This window comes from Neopelma chrysocephalum, unplaced genomic scaffold (assembly GCF_003984885.1).
Source record: "Neopelma chrysocephalum unplaced genomic scaffold, ASM398488v2 Primary Assembly neopelma1_143, whole genome shotgun sequence".
NCBI classification, from domain to species: Eukaryota; Metazoa; Chordata; class Aves; order Passeriformes; family Pipridae; genus Neopelma; species Neopelma chrysocephalum.
This window is the reverse complement of record NW_020897805.1, coordinates 1,780,760-1,800,313: the sequence shown is the minus strand read 5'-3', so window position 1 is coordinate 1,800,313 and position 19,554 is coordinate 1,780,760. Positions and strand designations below refer to the sequence as shown.

At 41.6% G+C, this 19,554-nt stretch overlaps 2 protein-coding genes across 6 annotated transcripts in view; both read right to left on the bottom strand.

Moving 5' to 3' along the window:
• Positions 1 to 463: 463 nt before the first annotated feature.
• Positions 464 to 8,112, bottom strand: FUT11 (fucosyltransferase 11). Its single transcript, XM_027700009.1, has 3 exons — positions 7,389 to 8,112; positions 5,513 to 6,138; positions 464 to 725 (listed from the first exon to the last, which is right to left on the bottom strand). Exons 1-3 carry the CDS (start codon positions 8,106 to 8,108, stop codon positions 578 to 580), a joined length of 1,494 nt encoding a protein of 497 aa, XP_027555810.1. The 5' UTR covers positions 8,109 to 8,112; the 3' UTR covers positions 464 to 577.
• A 1,722-nt stretch (positions 8,113 to 9,834) lies between these two features.
• The window catches only part of SEC24C (SEC24 homolog C, COPII coat complex component), a 38,908-nt gene continuing 29,188 nt past the window's right edge, over positions 9,835 to 19,554 (bottom strand). For all 5 annotated transcript variants that reach the window (XM_027700258.1, XM_027700261.1, XM_027700262.1 and 2 more), the window contains 11 exons: positions 19,132 to 19,225; positions 17,294 to 17,410; positions 16,657 to 16,827; positions 16,170 to 16,266; positions 15,757 to 15,902; positions 15,245 to 15,383; positions 14,328 to 14,446; positions 13,777 to 13,956; positions 12,939 to 13,130; positions 12,425 to 12,514; positions 9,835 to 11,981 (listed from right to left, as the gene is read on the bottom strand). In XM_027700258.1, the coding sequence (XP_027556059.1) occupies positions 11,841 to 11,981; positions 12,425 to 12,514; positions 12,939 to 13,130; positions 13,777 to 13,956; positions 14,328 to 14,446; positions 15,245 to 15,383; positions 15,757 to 15,902; positions 16,170 to 16,266; positions 16,657 to 16,827; positions 17,294 to 17,410; positions 19,132 to 19,225 (1,486 nt within the window). In that variant the 3' untranslated portion in view covers positions 9,835 to 11,840. The remainder of the gene's footprint in view (positions 11,982 to 12,424; positions 12,515 to 12,938; positions 13,131 to 13,776; positions 13,957 to 14,327; positions 14,447 to 15,244; positions 15,384 to 15,756; positions 15,903 to 16,169; positions 16,267 to 16,656; positions 16,828 to 17,293; positions 17,411 to 19,131; positions 19,226 to 19,554) is intronic.

The window sequence follows — 19,554 nt, the reverse complement described above, 5'->3', positions numbered from 1 at the left end:
ATTTGAGTCGTGCTTACTTGGGGCAAAGAGACTTTATTGCTGCAATTTTGTAAGGCACAATTGCTCTCCACAGATTTGTCTTTTGTAATTCCTTCATTAGAAAAGCCATTTGTTAATAGCAGCTAAAAGTACATCTTAATGAAGAGAATATGTGACTGATAAAATACATATAAAAACAATTAATATTCTGGAGACTTAAAAAAAAAATCCCTGAAATAACTTAGAGCACTTGAGCAAGAATCTGAAAAAGTGTTCCTCTGAAGTCATCTAAGCCACAATGTCAATATACCAAATGCAAAAGGAGAATAAATTCGTCTTTTGCCCCACATGTTGACACCTGCAAGTCAGAAGTAGCTTCACACCAGAGAGCTGAAATTCAAATCAAAGCAAAGCAGTTGCTAACATCTCCACCGCTGGAATCCAATCATAACAGAAACTCACTCACTTCTTGCATGAGAAAAAATTGTCTCTGTGAGAGGGTTTCTTTTGGATTTCAAGGCAAACATTTGAAGTGAGGTAAGAATTCCCAGTCTCAACTTTCAACGCAATTTTCAAATCAAGCTCTTACAAAGATGGGTCAGTGTTGCCTTGTCCTCTTGAGAAAAATCTCATGCATATAGTCCCAAAATCTTCCTTGATGCGACTCATTGCGATGAATCATAGCTGTGAGGGCCTCACCCTGATCGAGGCTTTGCCAATAATCCTGCAGCCACATTTCTTTCCAACTGAAACAAAAAAGGAGACATCACCACAAACCATTAAAAAAAACAAATGAGTCTGCAGCTGTAATATCACTAAAACCATTGTTTTTCTTTCACCTAAGAGAAAAACAGGCCCAGGGATGGTCATAACAAACAATGTTGTTATTGTGCTCCAAGGCACTTATAGAAACTTGCTATGAAAATTCTCTACAGAAAATACAAGTTCACCATGAGCTTTACAACATTGTAGAAGTATCAGCATATGACTACAGCGTTAACCAAAGAGACTAAATTGTTAATTGTAGAGAATAAAAACTTCTATTAAAATAAAATCTGTCACAGAGTCCTATTATTTTGAGAATAGCCTTCCATGGCCCGTATGCATACATGAGTTAGCACTAAGAATCAATTTTTATTCAAATAAATGCTTTAACAAACTCAGGTTATATATGGAAGAGACAAAAATCATTATATTCCCCAATCCTGATTCTATTCTTTATCTCCAGACTAGATGGTAAAGTACAGGCTGTCTCTTTTTCAATGCATACAGTCACAAACTTTTTGTAGCACAGACTATATCACTGCAAATTTCAGCAATTCCCTTCCCATTCATGATGATGTGGACTAATTCTCTCACTGGTGTTATATCAATGAATGGCAACTATTTATTTCTTCTCCATTATTTCTGCTATCTAACCACATGAGCCCATCAGAAATTTTGGAAAGAAGGAACAAACATGATGCTCTTTATAATACGTCCATGAGTTACCCAATACTTGTTCACTTATATACAGAGCTTTTCGTTGCTTCTCCCTTCAAATCACAGAAGTAAGTACAGTGCCTCCTGCATTCACTCTGTACACCACACCTTGAACCAAGTGTGACTGCACTGCTCAGAAGCAGATCTCAGCCACCACTCCAGGCAGCCCGAAAGGAACGCACAGCACATCGTAGTCACTGTCCCTGTGGACATGGCCTGTGTGCCATGGGAATTAGCTTTCTGTAGTCAACACCACCATCTGTGGTGGTACATTTCTGCAGTGTACACCAACATAAACCTCAAAATAAAGCTTTTAACGTAGATTCCAATGTGAAGGATCGTAGACAGAGGCTTATTTCTGCTTCAAAAAATCAGTATCTGCCAAGAGGGTCCTTTGTAAAATGCAGCACTTGGACGTACTATGAGATCACATTGCTAAATTCATTAACCTTTGTTCAAGGACTGCCAATATGAGTTACTTGTTTTTTACAGCACTGAATAAGGGCACACGTCTATGTGCATTAAGTACTAGACCCAAGACTAAGTGGCAGTAGGTAACAGAAAAAAAGAAAATGTTTTCCAGATGAACTGTACAGAAAAAACACTAAAAAGAATTCCAGTATCTGAGTGAAGACTTTCATCAAAAATATTGAATTAGAATACTTTAGTATTTTTCTTTTGAAATTGCTATTATTGGGGGGTTTTAAAGAAAATAATTTCACTCTGATTCTGTCAGTTGGGAAAAATTGGTACCCCAGGATGACCGAGACTGCACGAATCTCCACAGACTACCAACTACATACACCTGAAACATCATTACCATGAGATACAGATCTATCTTTAATCCTGGATGATTACTGGATTCTATTGCAAGGGACTTCTCACAGGCACAAATGGTAAACCTCATACACTGTTAAACTCGTTTTTCTTGTCATAAATAAACTGTGACATTGACATAAAAAGGAAACAACGAAACCATGATGGTTTTACAACATTCTTTTATCAGTGGCACAGTGGCTTCTCTTTCCTTATTTCACCACAGATGAAAACCTTAGGTAACTGGAAAGGAATTGTCACTTGGTCTTCTTAAAGTTACCCCCTCAAACATCCCACTTTCAGAAAATTAATCCTTATCAATGAAACAAACCAAACATTTCTCTCACAAAAATGGGAGTCCAAGAAAAACTAGAGATTCTGATTCCCACTACATAGAAGTTCCACTCACCAGTAGCACTGTAACCCACTATTTTCTGTACAAAGAATTCAACAGATTGTAGTGACTGACTCATAACCTAACACACACAAATGGTTGTTCTACTGCCTTCCTTCGTAAGCTCACTTGGGTGTGAAGCCTGGGTGTCCAAATACAAGCGAGGCTGCAACCATAAGGATTTAGAAACCACGTCTCCACACCTACAGCTAAAAGGTGTAAGTGTGCTGCAGCTACCTATACCTACACAGAGAGAGACTGTGATGCAACAGTTCTGTCAATTCAGCTAATCTGTCAACCCTGAAAACTAATTGCATCCGGGAACAAGAGTTACAGAGCATGCAGATGAGCAGCACTACCTTACTGTAACTGGGTACTTGCTCTAATATAAACACCTTTGTTTTTCTCGGAGTTCCAGAAGGCTCCAGAACTGCAAGTCACAGTGTGTGTTTATAGTCAGACCTTGAACGTTGCATATAGTCTATCATTTGTATCTCCACTAGGCTTGTGCCCTTTTTCCACAATAATGTTTTCTAAAGTAACAAAACACTCGATTGACTGGCTCAGTAGCCAATCATGTAAATTGATCACACTGTCGAATAATATTACTATCAAACTCTGACAAAATATGGGCATGTTAAACTAATGCTTTGGTGGTAATTTTATGTTACTGTCACCACTTAGAATTCTAAGTAACCATGTTCCATTTTGCAGATAAAACCAGTGAAAGCTCAGACACTTATCAGACAGAAACCATTGTATTTCACTGGAGATGCCCTGATCGTACCTCAGAAGGTATGGATACATATATTTCTAAAGTAGATAGCAGCCAATGTAAAAGCTTCCCTGGAACAAATTTTCCAGACATATCTCTTGGCTACTAACAGGGGAAGAATAACATCCTGTGGTTCAGTGAGACATTGAAACTTCCATGGATGCAACTGAGGTTTGGATTATGGACCAGCTGTTCAAAACTCCCTGTTGATGACCCCTGGGCAGAACGATGGAAGCATCTGAGCCTGCAAGTGGCATAGCGTGGAAGCCACGCTATGTGTGCCTTCCCACGTGCTTCTCTACTGCCACCTGACGCCCAAGCAAGAGAAAACCTATGGAAAAGTAGGGAATGCTTTTACAGAGTAGGATGCTGCAAGGAGAAAAACCGTTTTGCTACCAAGACTGAGAAAAGGCATTACTATAAAAGAGCTCCAGTAAATCAGTCAACCAACAGAAAACAAAGGATTATGAACTCCTTTTACTTATAAGCATAACTTTTCAGTTAGTCAATATGAAAATTAATTGTAATGTGAAAAATGCCTTTTGATTATAAACATCACATGCTTTGTGAAACAGGCATTTCCTAAAACACCTGCTTAACCTCACACTTATTTTCCTGTTTTAATTTCAGTTGGCCATTTCTGGAAGCATCCCAACACAGACTTAAGTAGTTCCTCACACTTAAAAAATTCTTCATACTTTTTCTGGTGAACAGGTAATGTAATAAAAACATTTTTAGAGATTCATATCCACACAGAACTTAGTTCTGGGTTTGCATACTTGAAATTATGGATTCTAAATTTTCAACACGCTGCTTCTTCTAACAAAAGAAATCTTACACTCCTAACACTAATTTTAACACTTCTAAGCACTCAATCCCTTAGTGTAGAAAACTATTAACAATGTTGTAAAGTGATATAAACTGGAATAAAGTACATTGACAACTTTCTTCTGGAAATGCATGAAGATTTTCCTAATATTTTAAAAATTTCATTAATGGAATACTACAGTGAGACTGACATCAGAACATTGAAATCTTTGGTGATGGCTATTAACCTAGACAAAACCTCCTGCTATGGCTGAAGGTTTATCTTTATGATAGCTGTCTGATGGCTTATACAGAGTGAATTGCATGCACTTGAGTAATTGCCTAAAAAGAGAAACTGGTGCAGGTAATGCAAAGAAAAGTGATAAACCCATGGAATCCAAACATGTTATAGTAGTAATACACACCTCACAAAGTCCACACATAGTTTAGGAACTGCAAGAACCCTTCCTCCTATCAACTGCAACTTCTAACACTGTCAATGGAAAAGCCCAAAGGTTTGGGAATACCCAAGCATTAACTTCTTTTGTACCAATGCACGTATAAATAGAGTAGATCATGCAATCAACACTCTTCTGCCTGTCAAAAGTGGTTGCCCGAGGGTTGCTGACAGACTGGAGGGCAGCTCATACTGAGGGCTATAGGAGATTCCAGCAACACCAGCCATCCCTGTGTGCAATCCCCGGGACAAGATACTCAGGCTATTCTCTGTCCTGCACAGTCCCTCTCCTAAACAAATGGGATGGTGTCCTTCAACACTAGCCAGAGTTTTGTCACACAAAACAACACTAAGTCTTGTATTCTGGGGCAAGCCTAACGTCTGATCTGAAGTCAGCAGGAGCCAACCAGGCCTGCACTGAACAGTGGCAACCCCGTTCTCAACCCAGTACTTTGTAGTGAGGTATAGAGCTGCTTTCACCCCACGGCTGACAAGTGCTGTACCATCACTGTACTGAAAACATCCCTCCCCCAAACACTGCCCGAGGTCACAGAGCATTTTAACACAATATTATGGGTGTCTCACGCTGGTCTTTCAACCACCAGTACCACCATCTAAGCCTCTTGTCCAGCCTCAGTGTTACACAATATTAGCAGAACTACCACAACACTCACAAGACATATTATAATACATAACTAGAGTTGTATCAAGAGCTCCTTTAAGTATAAAGGATTATTAAAAGTTACAGCTACTATTATTTGAAGCTTTCTTCCCTTCAAAAAGGATAATATTGGTACATTACCTGTCTCCTTCAGCGAGGTCTTCAACACTTCCAAACCCAGGGGTTGGCATAGGACATCCCATGTGCTTGAACTGAGCTATGCGAGGTCTGGGAGCTGGAATTTTCCCACGAGACTTTTTGTGTTCCTGCTCCTCTTTGACCCGGATGTTCTCCCTGTCACAGATGAAACACTCGAAGCCATTCAGGTAATTGGGCAGAGTCATGTCATTCACACCCCACTCCCGCCTCTGCAAGCTCTCTAGCAAGAACTGGTTTTTGATTCCACCAACGTTTTTATACTCTAGATACTTCAAATATTCCTCTCCATTCTTGTCCAGGAAATCAAGATACTTTGCCAGCTCTTGGGGGCTGTCAAAGTCATCTATAAGAATGATGGAGAGGTTGTTCGGCATCCAGTCCCGCACAGCTGGGGAGCCTCGGTACACTGGGACAGCCCCCAGGTGCATGGGACGCCACAGCTTCTCTGTCATGTAGTCCTCACATATGGCATTCTCCAAGGCCAGATGAAACTTGTACCTGGCGATAAAAGTCATAAACTCAGAATCTTCTGTCGTGGCCGTAGAAGTGTCTCTCAGTCGTTCACTGGGAAGCTCACGGTTATGCAGACATTTCCCATAGGAGTCAACCTGAAATAACAACCAGCATCTTTACAAAGTGATCCCTTCACTTGGAACTTGTTTTCAGAGCTTGTAGTTCTTGTAAAACTACAAAGTTGGATCAGTTCCTAGCTACCTTAGCTTAGCTTCACTTTCACTCCGAGTTCCTTCCCTACCAGCTTTAGAGGAAACCAAGAGCTGAGTTTCAAAAGTATCTTTATGCTACAGATTGAGGGTTGGGGGGAGTGTGCAGTGCCATCCAAAAATGGATTTATCATCAGATAAATCAGAAACTGACAAGTAAGGAATAGCATTCAACTCTCTCTACGTTAATTTAAAAGCCATCCTTCTACTTAACAGAGACCCAGGACTTTTCCAAACAGTTATTACACATCGTTCCTGCCAGGCTCAGCAGGCTGACAAAATTTTTCCCTTTGTTAGACTGAGAAAAATTGGTGCAGGGAGCTAAAAGAATACTGTCTAAAAATGAAAGACAATATACTTGAACTGGACCCTGCATCAAACTTTGACAATATAGTCATATTTTAAAAATTCTTTTGTCTTTGTTTCACTAGTGAATACATGATGAACTTGCACAATAACTGAATCATGGCCAATAGCAACAAGAGAAACGACTAGGAAAAAGATGTTTCTGGCAAAGATGAAAACCAGATGCTTTTCATCAATGTCCTATCCTTCAGAATTTTTAAGAGAAAAAATACCCTAAACTTTTTTCTGCTTTAAAGAAATTATATTATTTTACTTTATGAAGCTACTCACCATCAGCTGTGCCATAGCAGTATAAACCACCACAGAAACAACATGGTTCTACCACAACATAGATAAGGAGCCAATTCTCAAAACACAGCAACCTGCCTTTTTACTGCCTGCTTGTACTTTCAAATAGGAGTGAGGCTTGTAAATGGACAGCCTTCTTGTACTCTAACTTCAAGGTCCAGAGATTTCAGCAACTTTTAGCACTTGGTCCAGCAGACTGAGCTTATTCAGGCTTTGCCCAGCTTGCGCCTGATCCCGAGTCTAGCCAACTCCACAACTAACAAGCTACATGAGGCCTACCTACTGGCATGCGGTGTTGTCTAGATCACGCTTTGGGAAGGAATACAACTAGTTTTTCTGTCCAGCTTGTAGTCAGCATGCATCCCGTTATGACTCGCGTCTTGGCTAAAAACAAGGACAAACAAACCCCATTAAAAAGAGGCGGCGGAGGGGCGTAGCCAGGTGCTCCCAGCACCACGCCACAGCTTCCCCTGTGGATGTACCTGGATGTACTTCATGAGCTCCCGCACGTAGCGGTCCCTGTCCGAGGGCACATCGCAGTGGGACTGCATGTACAGCACGGGCGCGTAGCCCCTCCGCCGCCACGCGTCCTTCTCGGCCAGCGGCACGGCCGGGCCCCGCAGGTACCCCGCGCCGGGCAGCCACTGCAGCGTCAGCGGGTAGTCGGACTCGCGGCGGAAGGTGGCCGTGTAGTTGAAGAGCTGGATGCCGGGCGGGTGCGAGAGCACGTAGTTGTTCATGGGGGACTCCTCGTGGAAGAGCGCCCAGGTCTGGTGGGGCAGGCGGGGCAGCGGCGCCTCGTACGCCCTGAAGTCGGTGCCGTAGAAGATGAGCGCCTTGGTGCGGCGGTGCCGGGCGACCCGCCGGCTGCGGGTGACGAGGCAGGACCCGCGCGGGCAGTCGATGCGCTCCGTGTCGCCGGGGAAGTGCGGGAAGAGGCTCCCGCTCCACCACAGCAGGATGGGCAGCGCCTTGTTGCTCCGCGTGTCGTTGTTGCCGGGCCCGCGGTAGGACGCGGCGGCGACGAAGGCCGCGCCCGGCCGGACGGCGTCCTGCGCCCACCCCTCCGCCCCACACGGCTCCGCCGGCGCGGCCGCTCCCGCCGGCGGCCCCTCCGCGGCCAGCGCGGCCCCCGCGCCCCAGGCCAGGGCCACCGTCACCCACAGGCCCGTGGGCCCGCACCGCGGCCCCGCGCCCCCCATGCCCGTTCCCCGGGCCGGTCCCGCCGCCCCAGGAAGCGGCGCCGGCCCCGCCCCGGCGGTGCCGTCACGGGGCGCGGAGGGGCCCGGGCGCGGGGCCGGGCGGGAGCGGGGCCGCCTTCCCGCTCTGGCACCTCGGACGCTCCAGGAACAGTGGCAGCTCGTAGGGGCAGCGACCCCTAACACGGGTCTGTCAGCGTTCGTGCAGCCTGGCTGCAGCGGCCGGACGAGGTGACCCATTCGCACGTCCCTTCCAACCCTACTGTCCTGTAGCTGAAGGGGCTATAAATCCTCTCTGCGTCTACCACTCCTGCATCCGTCTGTGCTCACACCTGCGGCAGCAGTACCTGCAGCTGACAGGGAAAAGCCCGAGCTGTTCCACTGAGGCACAGCAAGCTTCGAGCGAAGGCAGCTGCAGAGGTGGCTCCTCGACCAAGCAGGCGTTTAGGTGGTGCAGGAAGGAGCACTCAGATTAACTCCTGCTGAAGACCATGAACGGAGGGAACAGAAAACACCTTTTAGTAACAGAAATCTTGTTTGTTTGTTTGTTTTAATATCTACAGGTAGTTTTAAAGCTTCCTTGAAAGCTGCTTTTCTGTACCAACCTTAAATAACTCCTGTGGTATTAAATTATTCTATAAATGGGAAATTGGTTTGGGCTACACTATGTAAATCCAACGGAAGTATGCTAGAATTACCACTCAATTGCTCAGTTACACAATTGCTAAAAGACTCAATTCCTTAAGACCTAACTTAATATAATGACAATACTTAGGAATTATCAGTTATAATACAGGACATCAGTTAGTATAGACAAAAGGCAAAGAAGTTTTCTTCATCTGTGTAAGGAACAAGTTAAAGCAGAAATCTTTTTCCTTTCCTTTGAAAAGACAGGTCTGAACACTGCTTGGGCCTGCTCCAGCAGCACAGCACAGGGTCCTGTGCTGAGCTCCCAACATGGGCTCTGCAAGGCAATTCCCACAAGCATCTGAAGGGGAGCTGCACAATTTACTCCATATGATTAATGTACAAGATCCACAAGGCCCATTATCACAATACCAGTGCAGTGGCAGATTCTGGATATTATGTACATTCTGTAGGAGAGTAATCTCAAAAATATTCTACAGCAAACTTAGTATTGTTGGATATTCAGCAATGATTGTCATGTGCTTTCATACAGATTGTTCTAAGGTTATCAGGAAATTGTACAATATCAATGTTCAAGGCTACAGTCAAGTTACACTGCCAGTTCACTCTGAACTTTATTTTTGCAATTAGCACCCCCCGAAACAAAACAAAACCCCCAACCAATCTACCCAGCTTCCCTGCCTTCTTAACTCTGAAATAGGAGCTCTATTTCTCTTAAAAGTTAAGAATACAGAAGTCATTAAGTTGACATTGCACAAGGTAAGGGCAATATTTGCCAAAGTAGACCAAAAAACCCCACCCCAATCAATGACTCAAAGCTGTGTTAGCAAAAAGGGAAATCTCTTTGCAAAATGGAAGTTCAGAAAGGGCAGAAAGTCAAAAATCAATCACTTAAGCAAATACTGAGACTGAACAGTATCTTTTGTCTGTTGACTCTCGTTGAATTTCTTATCATTCAGTGTGAATAACAACAACAACAACAACAAAAAGACTGAACTTGGCCAGCAGAAGATTGGATTGTAAAGGAGCAATGAGTCAGACTTCATCCCTTCCCGTTTCCCCCCTCCCGCAAAATACAGGGTTTGGAAAAATAAGCAGTGTTTATTTACTAACAATGACATAAAATACATCTTAATATATTTTTATTTCTTTACAAATTAAAAGATGCATTGGAAAAACAAGTGAAGAAAATGAAAGGTTCATTCATGATTTCATTTCCACCCCCACACCCCCCAATATTAATACTAGAAATTAGTATTTGTGGAAGTCTGTGGTTGCTGCACCTTATATTTCTGGGAAGTTCTTTTTTTCCCTCTGATTAAAAATCCTCTAGATTTTTTGGTTGGAGGCAGTACATGGAGTAAAAAGTTGGCCACATTCATACAAAAACGCTGAAGGTTCTGTCAACTACATCTTGAAAGAGTTTCTCCATTACAATTTTCATATTCCCCTTTCTGTGTAGTGATGGGAGGGAAGACAAACTAGCAGCATTAGAAGAAAAATGGATTTATATACATGCTACAGGATATGGAACTAAAACCACAGCCAGATATTTTTTCTGATCTTACCAAGGACTTTCCTATGAAATATCAAGCCCAGATCACATGTTCTCTAATCCATCCACATTCTTCCTTCCACTTTTAGTGCTATTGGTAGCTTAAACTCCTGGGTATTGGAAGAACACTTGTTAAGTGTTCAAACTAAAATATACAAGCCCCCTTTCAAAAGTGAATAAACGAAGCCCTTAGAATTCTGAATTTGATTACACTAGCTCCCCTCTTCACAGGAGTCTTCTCATCCACCCTCGCAAAATGGAGCAGCAGAGCAGCCAAAGTGGATGGATTAATCTGTCTGAGGTATTTTAGTTTAACAAACAGGCTTATAAAAAGGTTTTGTGCAAGCTGATCAGTAGGTAGAACACGGGAGGGTATAAACATCCAGTAATGAGACTCTTTGCTATGGCCCAGATGCTTTCAATAACCAAAATCAGGTACTTATGATACCTACTACAGTACAGTCTAACTCAAGTTTTTGTATCTCCTTCCTTGTATTCCAGGGTACAAAGCAATCTCAAAAATTCGCATCAGTATAAATCAAACTCCTGCTTGTTTTGCTATGATTCACAATAATATGGTTGAAAATGGCCACTTCCTTATCATCCAGTTCCTACATAGCCCTCCATCACCTTGTTAAACATATTTTCTGCTTAAGGTTAAGAGGATTTTGTTCCCACCACCATCTGATAGACAGGTAAGCTCTGCAGGAGAGGCCATGGAACATGGATTGAGTAGGACAATACAGAGCCGTGCAATGAGAAGGAAAGGAGTCACCACACACGCCAACAGGAAGTACCATCTCTACCCCTACACTGTTTAGAAGCTGTTGATTTTTGCCCACTGAACTATTAATTACTCCATTACAGACCTGCACAGCAACTTAATAGTACAGGGAAGATTGTGGAGAGAAATTTGTCCTGCTGCCTCCTCACTTAGCACTCATTTCATTTTTCATGGCTTTCTGGTTCAGACAGCCACATGATACATCTCTGCTCTGACACATCATGTTTCCCTCTTTAGAGAAGACACAAAATGTTTGGCTGCTCCAGCTCCCCTCACCTGACCTATCTCTCATCCTCCCCACCTGTGCATCACCTTCACACTTGGAGCATGCACACACACCCACATGAACACACAGCAGCTACCAGAAATTTTGAAGAGTTATCGCTTTTTCACCCAATGTTGAATCATGTACAGTGAACTGAAAAAAACCTACATTCATTACGACAGGATTAGCGAGCATGGGGTGGGGGGTGAACTCCTGCCAAGCACAGGAAACAATTTAGATGCAAATAAAAGACCTGGTATCAAAGGCCTTTTTTTTTGTTTTTTCAGCCCTCACCAGGAAAATATTTCATCTCTCATACAGGATTGGGAAAGGTTGAAAGGATTTCTGCTTATGCAACATGTATTAAAAATTATGGAATTGTACAGATTTCTATGTTGTCCTTTTTGAGGGCGCTGGGCCTTCTGATCAGGTCATTAGTGGAGACTGAAATGTCACTGCTGAGTTCCAGCACCACTCACTCCTCTAGCTCAGTAGCTGCCGAATCTCCTTGTGCATGTGACACAGGAAGTCCACATATGAAGCCCCCCCACTCAGGCTCTTGTCCTCCACTAGAAAGTGTTTGAACAGCATTTCCAGCTTATCTTCTTGCTTCACAATTATCAACTACAAAACAAACAAACAAACAAAACAAAACAAGAACAAAACCAACAGTGAGTGGGTAGTAGAATTCTTCTTCTTGGGAAAAAAGAGCAAAAAGCCAATGGCTCAAAAACCCAAAGACAGATAACCAGAATCACAGCGTATATGGCTTATGTGCTTTGACTTCTGTAAATCAACTGGGTTAAGTCTCAATCCTTTCTAAATAGAAGAAAAATACCACATATATGGTTTGTACAGTAGTATATTGTAATAGGTCTGAAAAAATTAGTTTTAGAACTATGGTAAGCAGAAAATTAGTGAAATTTTTTTTTCAGATCCTTGAAAACTTTGAATCACATTTATGAGATTGGGAAGAATAAGTTCAACATTGCAGCATTACCAGGTATCACCTGCTCTACAAAAAGGGAAGGGGATTTAAAGCTATGAATGTGGGACAACATTTTTACCTTCATGTAGCGGGATCTCTGCCCTTGAAGCATGTCAACAATAGATCGTACTTTCTTTGAAAAGGGGTTTTCCAAGACAGGCAGGGCACTCTGGAATGAAAGATATCCAATCCCCATTAGTCATGTGAAGTAGAGCAACGTTAAATAAAACTCAGCAGTTTTGTCATATTATATAAGGGTATGGACATATCTACCCCCATTAATATACAATCTCTTTGACCTCAACTACTTAAAAGAGAATATAACATGATATCAGAATTAAAGGTCATTTATTTGTTCCATTTAGATATCAGCTGTTCTCTTCACTGTTAGTGATGTGGCTTGCCAAACAAACCTAGGCAAAAGCATGCCCAAAATGCCCAGACTAGGGACATTTCCACTAGTTTCACATATCTGTGTTTCTCTTGTTCCCAGTATGAAAAACGTAACACTATTTTCTCAACTGGCTTTCTCATTGTTTTAAGTTTTGGGTGACTATCACAGACAGTAGCTTCCACACTGCCATCCAGCTCACCAAGGTGTTGCTAATCTGACCGAAGGATGACACTCCAAAGAGGTTCTGGATCAGGCCTTGCTGCACGCTGACTCCCACCCATACAAAGATGTTCAGCCCATTCTCCAGCAGGTATATATCACCCTTGGAGAGACGCTCCTCTGAGTTCCGAATGGCTGCTGGCAAGGAATCACTGTCAACATCTGCTTTGGTCTGTTTTAGAGTGAAATAAAAATTAAAATAAGTAAAATAAAATCAAGGTTATAAAACAAGAACATCTTCTGAAGTCCTGAAAATTTCTGCCACTAAGACCCCAATGATTTTTTCATTTTTAGGACTCATAAGACTACAATAGCTGTGACTGAGGTATCATCTTCCTTAGCTTCGTTTTCTTACTGAATGTGACACAGAGATTCTTGGTCAGCAAAAGAAAACATAAGGCTTCTGTGAAATTACTTTGAAGTTCCAATACAACCTCCTGGACTAGGAATGTAATTAGTTTTTAGTATTATTCCAGCAACTATGCTACTGAAAAGTCAGAACGGTATGTAGAGTTGCCTTTCAATGATGAAAATTACTACAAAAAGTTGTAAGAAGCTTTAGGACTTTTTAAAAAAGACTGTGAAAGGATCAAAAGTGTCTTTGCCACTGTTCATATGCTCACAGCTCAGGAAAAAAAGTATCCTCCAGCAAGTTCACAAGATGCAGTAATACATCTGTCACTGAGTGAAATTAAGTGACATATCCCCACAGATGGCAGATCCCAAATACTTCTCAAATCACTTTCCCTTGCTAACAAATAAATGCCAGTCAAGACAACAGCAAGTCTCAAGCGGTAAGAATATCCTGAATTACTCACCAGGGGCAAAAGCCTGGGATAAAAGAAAACATTTGTTTCGGCGACATCCATGGATGTCACTAACTGCCGAATGTAGGCACGGTCATCCGTTGTGACCTCCGGACCAGGCTGAAGGACGTCACTCTTCAACACACAATTCAAGTACACAGGAAGCAGCTTCATGCATTCAGGGAGGATCAGCTACAAGTCACAAGGAGACAGAAGCTGGTCAGCTGTCTTGCTGAATAAGCCTATGTTTGACAAAATGAAGCTTGAATGAACCAACAAAGTGTGGTACAGCTATGAGGAGTGAAAGCTGATAGCCTCATTATATCGTGGACTTGCAAAAGAAACATAAAACTTATCCCTGCTCCCTGGGCTCCAGACAGATGTCCAAGAAGCCATTCTCAGCTATAGTTTTACTTTCAGCCTCTCTACTTTCCTGACTCTTCTCTTTACAAATTTCTGCTAAGTAAAGCAATTGATTTTATTTGAGTAGGCTAAGTAGGAAGATGATGTCATCACTTCTTAATTCCTGAGCCTGGGATTCAAGCAAAAGCATCAGAGTTTACCTGTCCAGCAGAAGAGGGACTAGCACAGTTCTTTCGATAGCAAGCGAGGATCTGGGCACACTGGTTGATCAGTGCATCTCGTACAGTCTTTACTGGACTACTCAGAACTCCACGATATGCTGCACAGAAAGAGGAAAGAGATGGACTGCTGTCAGGTGAGTGCTCATGAACAGCAAAAAACCCAACACTACTTCCACAAAGTAAATCTAAACAACTATTGTTCATGAAAGTGTTTGTTCCTTCCGCTTCAATAGGAATACATCATCACTTTCCTACAAGTTTGAAGACCCGAAGAAGCTCATTTACTCTGTTTTATTACATGTTCTTGAGCTCTCTCTCTCCCCTGTACTTAAAGTACACTTATCATAATTGAAAACATGGGGTTCTATAAAAACTCCTTTTATAGCCTGGCCATCTTTCTTTAAAGGTCTGAAAATGGACTGTTTGTCATTTTTAATGGCAATAAACATACACAGCTCTGTTCCTAGGCTTTTACTGCAAACTAGAAAATGTAAATAGGGTACAATGCAAGAGAGTATGATATTTAACCCAGATCTATGAACAAAGGCCACCATTTCCTATTGCCAGAGCATAATTCTGGAACAGTTAAAGAATTAATTAAACCAGTCCAAAAATAAATGTAAGGATGAATTCAGACAGCTGTCAATACAAACTGTTACTAAAAATATTTAGACAAGAACTTGTATGAAGAATAAGCCTACACCCTCCATCTGTACCTCTCGTCCTAACCAGCAATAGTATCGTCACAGCTTTATGCTCTTTCCCGTAACTGACTGAAGTATCAGGATTCCCACCTGACATTTGAAGTAAGAAGAATAAACAGGTGTCATTGGATGACAACAGATATTTCACCAGCAGTTAAAGGTTGCAATTCTTGTTACCAAAATTACCCTTACCATACTTAGCCAAGTAGTTGATGAGTGTGTCTGTCTCACAGTTTCGATAGAGGTCAGCAAGCTGTGTGCAACAGTTCAAGGAGAGGTTGTGAATGCGGAGTCGTCGCTGTCCTGCACAACTTGTATATAACAGAGCACACTGTAGAGGACAAAAATGCCAACATATACAAAAATGAGGTCCTGCTACAATAAGAAGGGCAGGTCTTGAATATACTTCATTAAAAGCTAGGACTCAGATGCATAAACAAATTACATAATTACATAAAAGCCTTGCACAATCAGCTAAGAATTGGGGTCAATGAAAGATAACAAGTAGCAATTTTAGCAGTTGTATTAAGGGACCTGGTCTTAGAAAATAAGACTGTAATTTGAAGCAGTCTAGGTCACCCTGAGAGCAAGTACGCTGGAAGATCAAGGGTATAGAAAGAACAAACAGTTCCTTGAAGAAATGTCTAATAATTCAGTTCAACTGTCAACTCACTTCTTTCTCCTAGAAAACCTAAACCCCTCACCTGAAGGAGTGCACCACTGTCTTCACTCAATTTATCATCATGCTTGAATTCCACTGTAATTGTTTTATCACAGTCCAAACCTGCCATCTCTACATCAGTTGTGTTGCTCATATAGAAAGCTCCAAAAAAGTCAGTTGCTCGAATACCTAAAAGTGGAAAAAACCCAACATGAACCACAACTTTCAACAGAATAAGAAGACAGAGAGCCTCTGGAATTGACACTAAGTTATCCTGGCAGATTGCAGCAGGGATCTTTCCAGGGTTTCAACAAAGTCTTAGAACTCCAAAGCTTTAGCAGAGGTTTTTGCATAGCCTTGTCTCAATATATTTTAAATTAGGGAAAATTATCTTACTTCCCATGGGACATGCTTGAAGTAGTCCATTTGTTAAGATTCATCCACGCTAACACCCACCTGTGCTTGTGCGCACTCTCATTACAGCATCAAATCCCACTTCTTTCTGGACATCTCTTCTCAAGTCATTCAGGAACCTATCCTGGTCTGTCTCCAGCTAGAAGACAAGCAGTAATTGAAATTTCATATTCCCATAAATCAGAGCTGCTTCATAAACCATAAAGTCATTTAAAACCAGATACTACCTCCTGCAGTCTCACTGTAAAAGTCAGCCAATCATACAAGGCTCAGTGCCCTGCTAATAAAATACTGTGCTCAAAGGTAATGGCATAGCTTTTCCTGTTGTGGATTTTATTATTAACAGAGATGTTTGTGCAAAGACACAAGGCTAACAAAATCATTTTGGTGAACATCTTGAAATTTAAGTAGCCATTTATTTCCAAATAAATACTTCTTCGCTACAATTCACACTATGAAAACAGAAATATTAACTAAACAATAATTCTTACTTCTATCAAATACCAGTCTGAGTCAATGTCATTCCTACCTGGAAATATGCATATTTATAAATGGAGCCTCCTGTCTGGTAAGGTACTACACCCAGTGTAGCCACATCTAAATACTGGTTTGGAAACAGGAATAGATCCACACAGCAGCCCTGGGCCACACAGTCCTTGGCCAAGTTGTTGTAAAAGCTTGTCTGTGGTTGAAACAAAGTCTAAGAAATGAAATCAGAGATGAGATCAGAAGTTTGTGGCAAGAAAAGAAAGTGAGATACAGTTTATAATCCCAGTCAATACAATTTTATACTTTAAGTCTCTCTGTAGGGAAATTAGTATCATATAAATTCTCCCTGACTCTGCCTTTGAAGAAGTGTTAATTATTATGAAAATTATTACACATTTTTCTTTAATTGTAAATTTTACTTTAACCCAGATTTGGTATTTTACCCCATATAATAATCTAGAGCTAACTCTTCTTGTTCCTAGACCAGAGCTGTCCTTATGATGTCAAGTCTCCACAGCCCGGCTTGGGAATGGAAAATAAAAGGGGAATGCTAAAAGATATTAGCTGGGACTGTTACATTATGTGCTATCTTTGTGATTTTTAAAATGTTCAGTTATTTTATTCCATAAAGAGTGTAATATACACCCTTATGCAAGGATCATGCAAATCAATATTACCTTCTCCTTATCTGTGTTGATCAGTTTCCTATCATCCCTGTTCTTTAACTTTCCTGGGGCCTCTGCGATGGGCAGAGAGGTGTGGAAAATGAAGAGTTTGCCAGCACATTCAGCTGCCTGCAGGAAAGTGAATACAATAACGGAGGTTAGAAACATTTTTAAAAATTGCAAAGGAAACTGCGATTCAAGAACAAACACTCAAGCATCCTCATCACACTTTTACGTCAGGGTGACTCTCTCCAGAGACTCAGGCTGATTGTCACTTGGGTACTTCACTGTTGTCCAACACAGGGAACACAGATTACTGGTCAGTTACAGAAAGGCAAGTTTCAGTTCTACTGGATTTGTGCTAGTTCCACGGCAGGGAGAAAAGGACTTGCTCCAAGGAGATAGAACATAAGCAGGACCCAGATACAAAAGGTTTTGTGCAAATGTGTTGCACTGCCTTCTTCCCTGATTTGCAGCTACTGAGTTTGTGGGAAAAAAGTCACAGAATTACAAAAAATTTTGTAATCTGAGCTTCAACAGATCATTAATTTTAAACCAACACTCTGTGTCAACACTAGCCAATGCTTAGTAGGTTATTTTCTCTGACACATGCAGTATGTAAAAAAAAAATCAACCAGTAATTTTTATTATTTCTTGATTGAACAATTGTCATGAAAACTGAGTTTAAGAGAGACTTTTAAGGATTATCCCCCTGTACCCAGCACTGAGAAGGCTGCACCTTGACCTCTTGGGCCCCTCACTACAAGGAGATTGAGGTGCTGTAGCATGTCCAGAGAAGGGCTATGGAGCTTGTAAAGGGTCTGGAGCACCAGTCTTCCTTGAGGAGCGGCTGAGGGAGCTGGGGTTGTTTAGCCTGGAGAAAAGGAGGCTCACAGGAGACCTTATTGCTCTCTACAATTACCTGAAAAGAGGCTGTAGCCAGGTGGGGGTAGGCCTCTTCTCCCAAGTAACAAGCAACAGGACAAGAGGCCTCAATAGGCCTCAGGTTGCACCAGGGGAGGTTTAGATCAGACATGGGGAAAAACTTCTTCACTGAAAGGATTGTCAAGCATTGGAACAGGTTGCCCATGGAAGTGGTGGAGTCACCATCCCTTGTAGGTATTTGAAAGATGCATGGCTGTGGCACTTAAGGGCATGGTTTAGTGATGGACTTGGCAGTGCTGGGTGAATGGCTGGACTTGATCTTAAAGGTCTTTTCCAACCAAAATGATTCCATGACAGACAAATAGAGCAAACTGTCAACAGTTTTGGGCAGAATCATACAGGTAATTACTTCGATCAGTAGATACAAGTCAGACTTAAACATGTTGAACTTCATCTGGATGAAGTACTAGAATAGAAGAACTTTAGGAAAGGTTTACTTGGTTAGCACATTATTGCGGACAACTTCAACAAGTGGCATTCTCTCTTTTTATTTAAGATTCTACCAGAATTTCAGGCACAAGATAGAAAGACATCAAATTACAGAACACCTCCATGGGGCTTCAGAGACTTCAGCACTTGGTTTTAAGGCTGGAGGGTCTTTTTTTTCCTGTAGGTTCTATAAACTGTTTAAAGCAAAACCCAGACAGATAACTGAGAGTAAGCCACATGTCTTGTATTTTGAAAAAATATTTAGAAAAGAATTAGGTAGAGAACACATAGGTAGCTACACAAAACTGAAGGTACATGCACTTGAAGAATGAGTCAAGTACTCCGTACATGCAATACATCTACCACAAGGAGCTTACAAAAAGGTTCAGAATTGTCTTATTAGTGTGTGTTTGCAGAATATGAACTTCAAAGTACTTGGGCTGAAAGCAGTTTGTCATAACAACACATTTACTAACCTTCAGTGCCTCCAGCCCTGCTTGAATTACAGGTGCAAAAACAGTTTCTGTTTCTCTTGTGTCTGCAAACATTTCTGGAATCTGATCCAGCAAACTAGCAAAGAACAAGAAAAAAAAGAGGAATTCAAGATTCCATTTAATTGGAAAAGCCACACAGTTGTAGTTGATGACCTACAAGACTGAGGTGGTTTAAACAGAAGTCCCCAACATGTCTGTAAATTTACATAACTTGTACAGTATTTGACATCTCAGCTATGAAAAATATCCTTTGTTATTCTTCATTGGTTTCTCTCATCCATATCCTCAGTGTTTGCCATATAGCCTCAACTGATGCCTACTCCCATAGCTCTTCTGGATTCCTTCTCTTTTAATATATCCCAATATAAGTAAGTAAATTCTTAGGAAATACTAGTGACAATTGGC

Excerpts from the sequence above, each read along its gene's own strand:
- FUT11 (XM_027700009.1), bottom strand. The coding sequence starts at position 8,108 with ATGGGGGGCGCGGGGCCGCGGTGCGGGCCCACGGGCCTGTGGGTGACG. Across the intron at positions 6,139-7,388 it reads AGCTCATGAAGTACATCCAG|GTTGACTCCTATGGGAAATG; the intron begins GTACATCCACAG and ends TTGTTATTTCAG. Across the intron at positions 726-5,512 it reads GACCTCGCTGAAGGAGACAG|TTGGAAAGAAATGTGGCTGC; the intron begins GTAATGTACCAA and ends TTTTTGTTTCAG.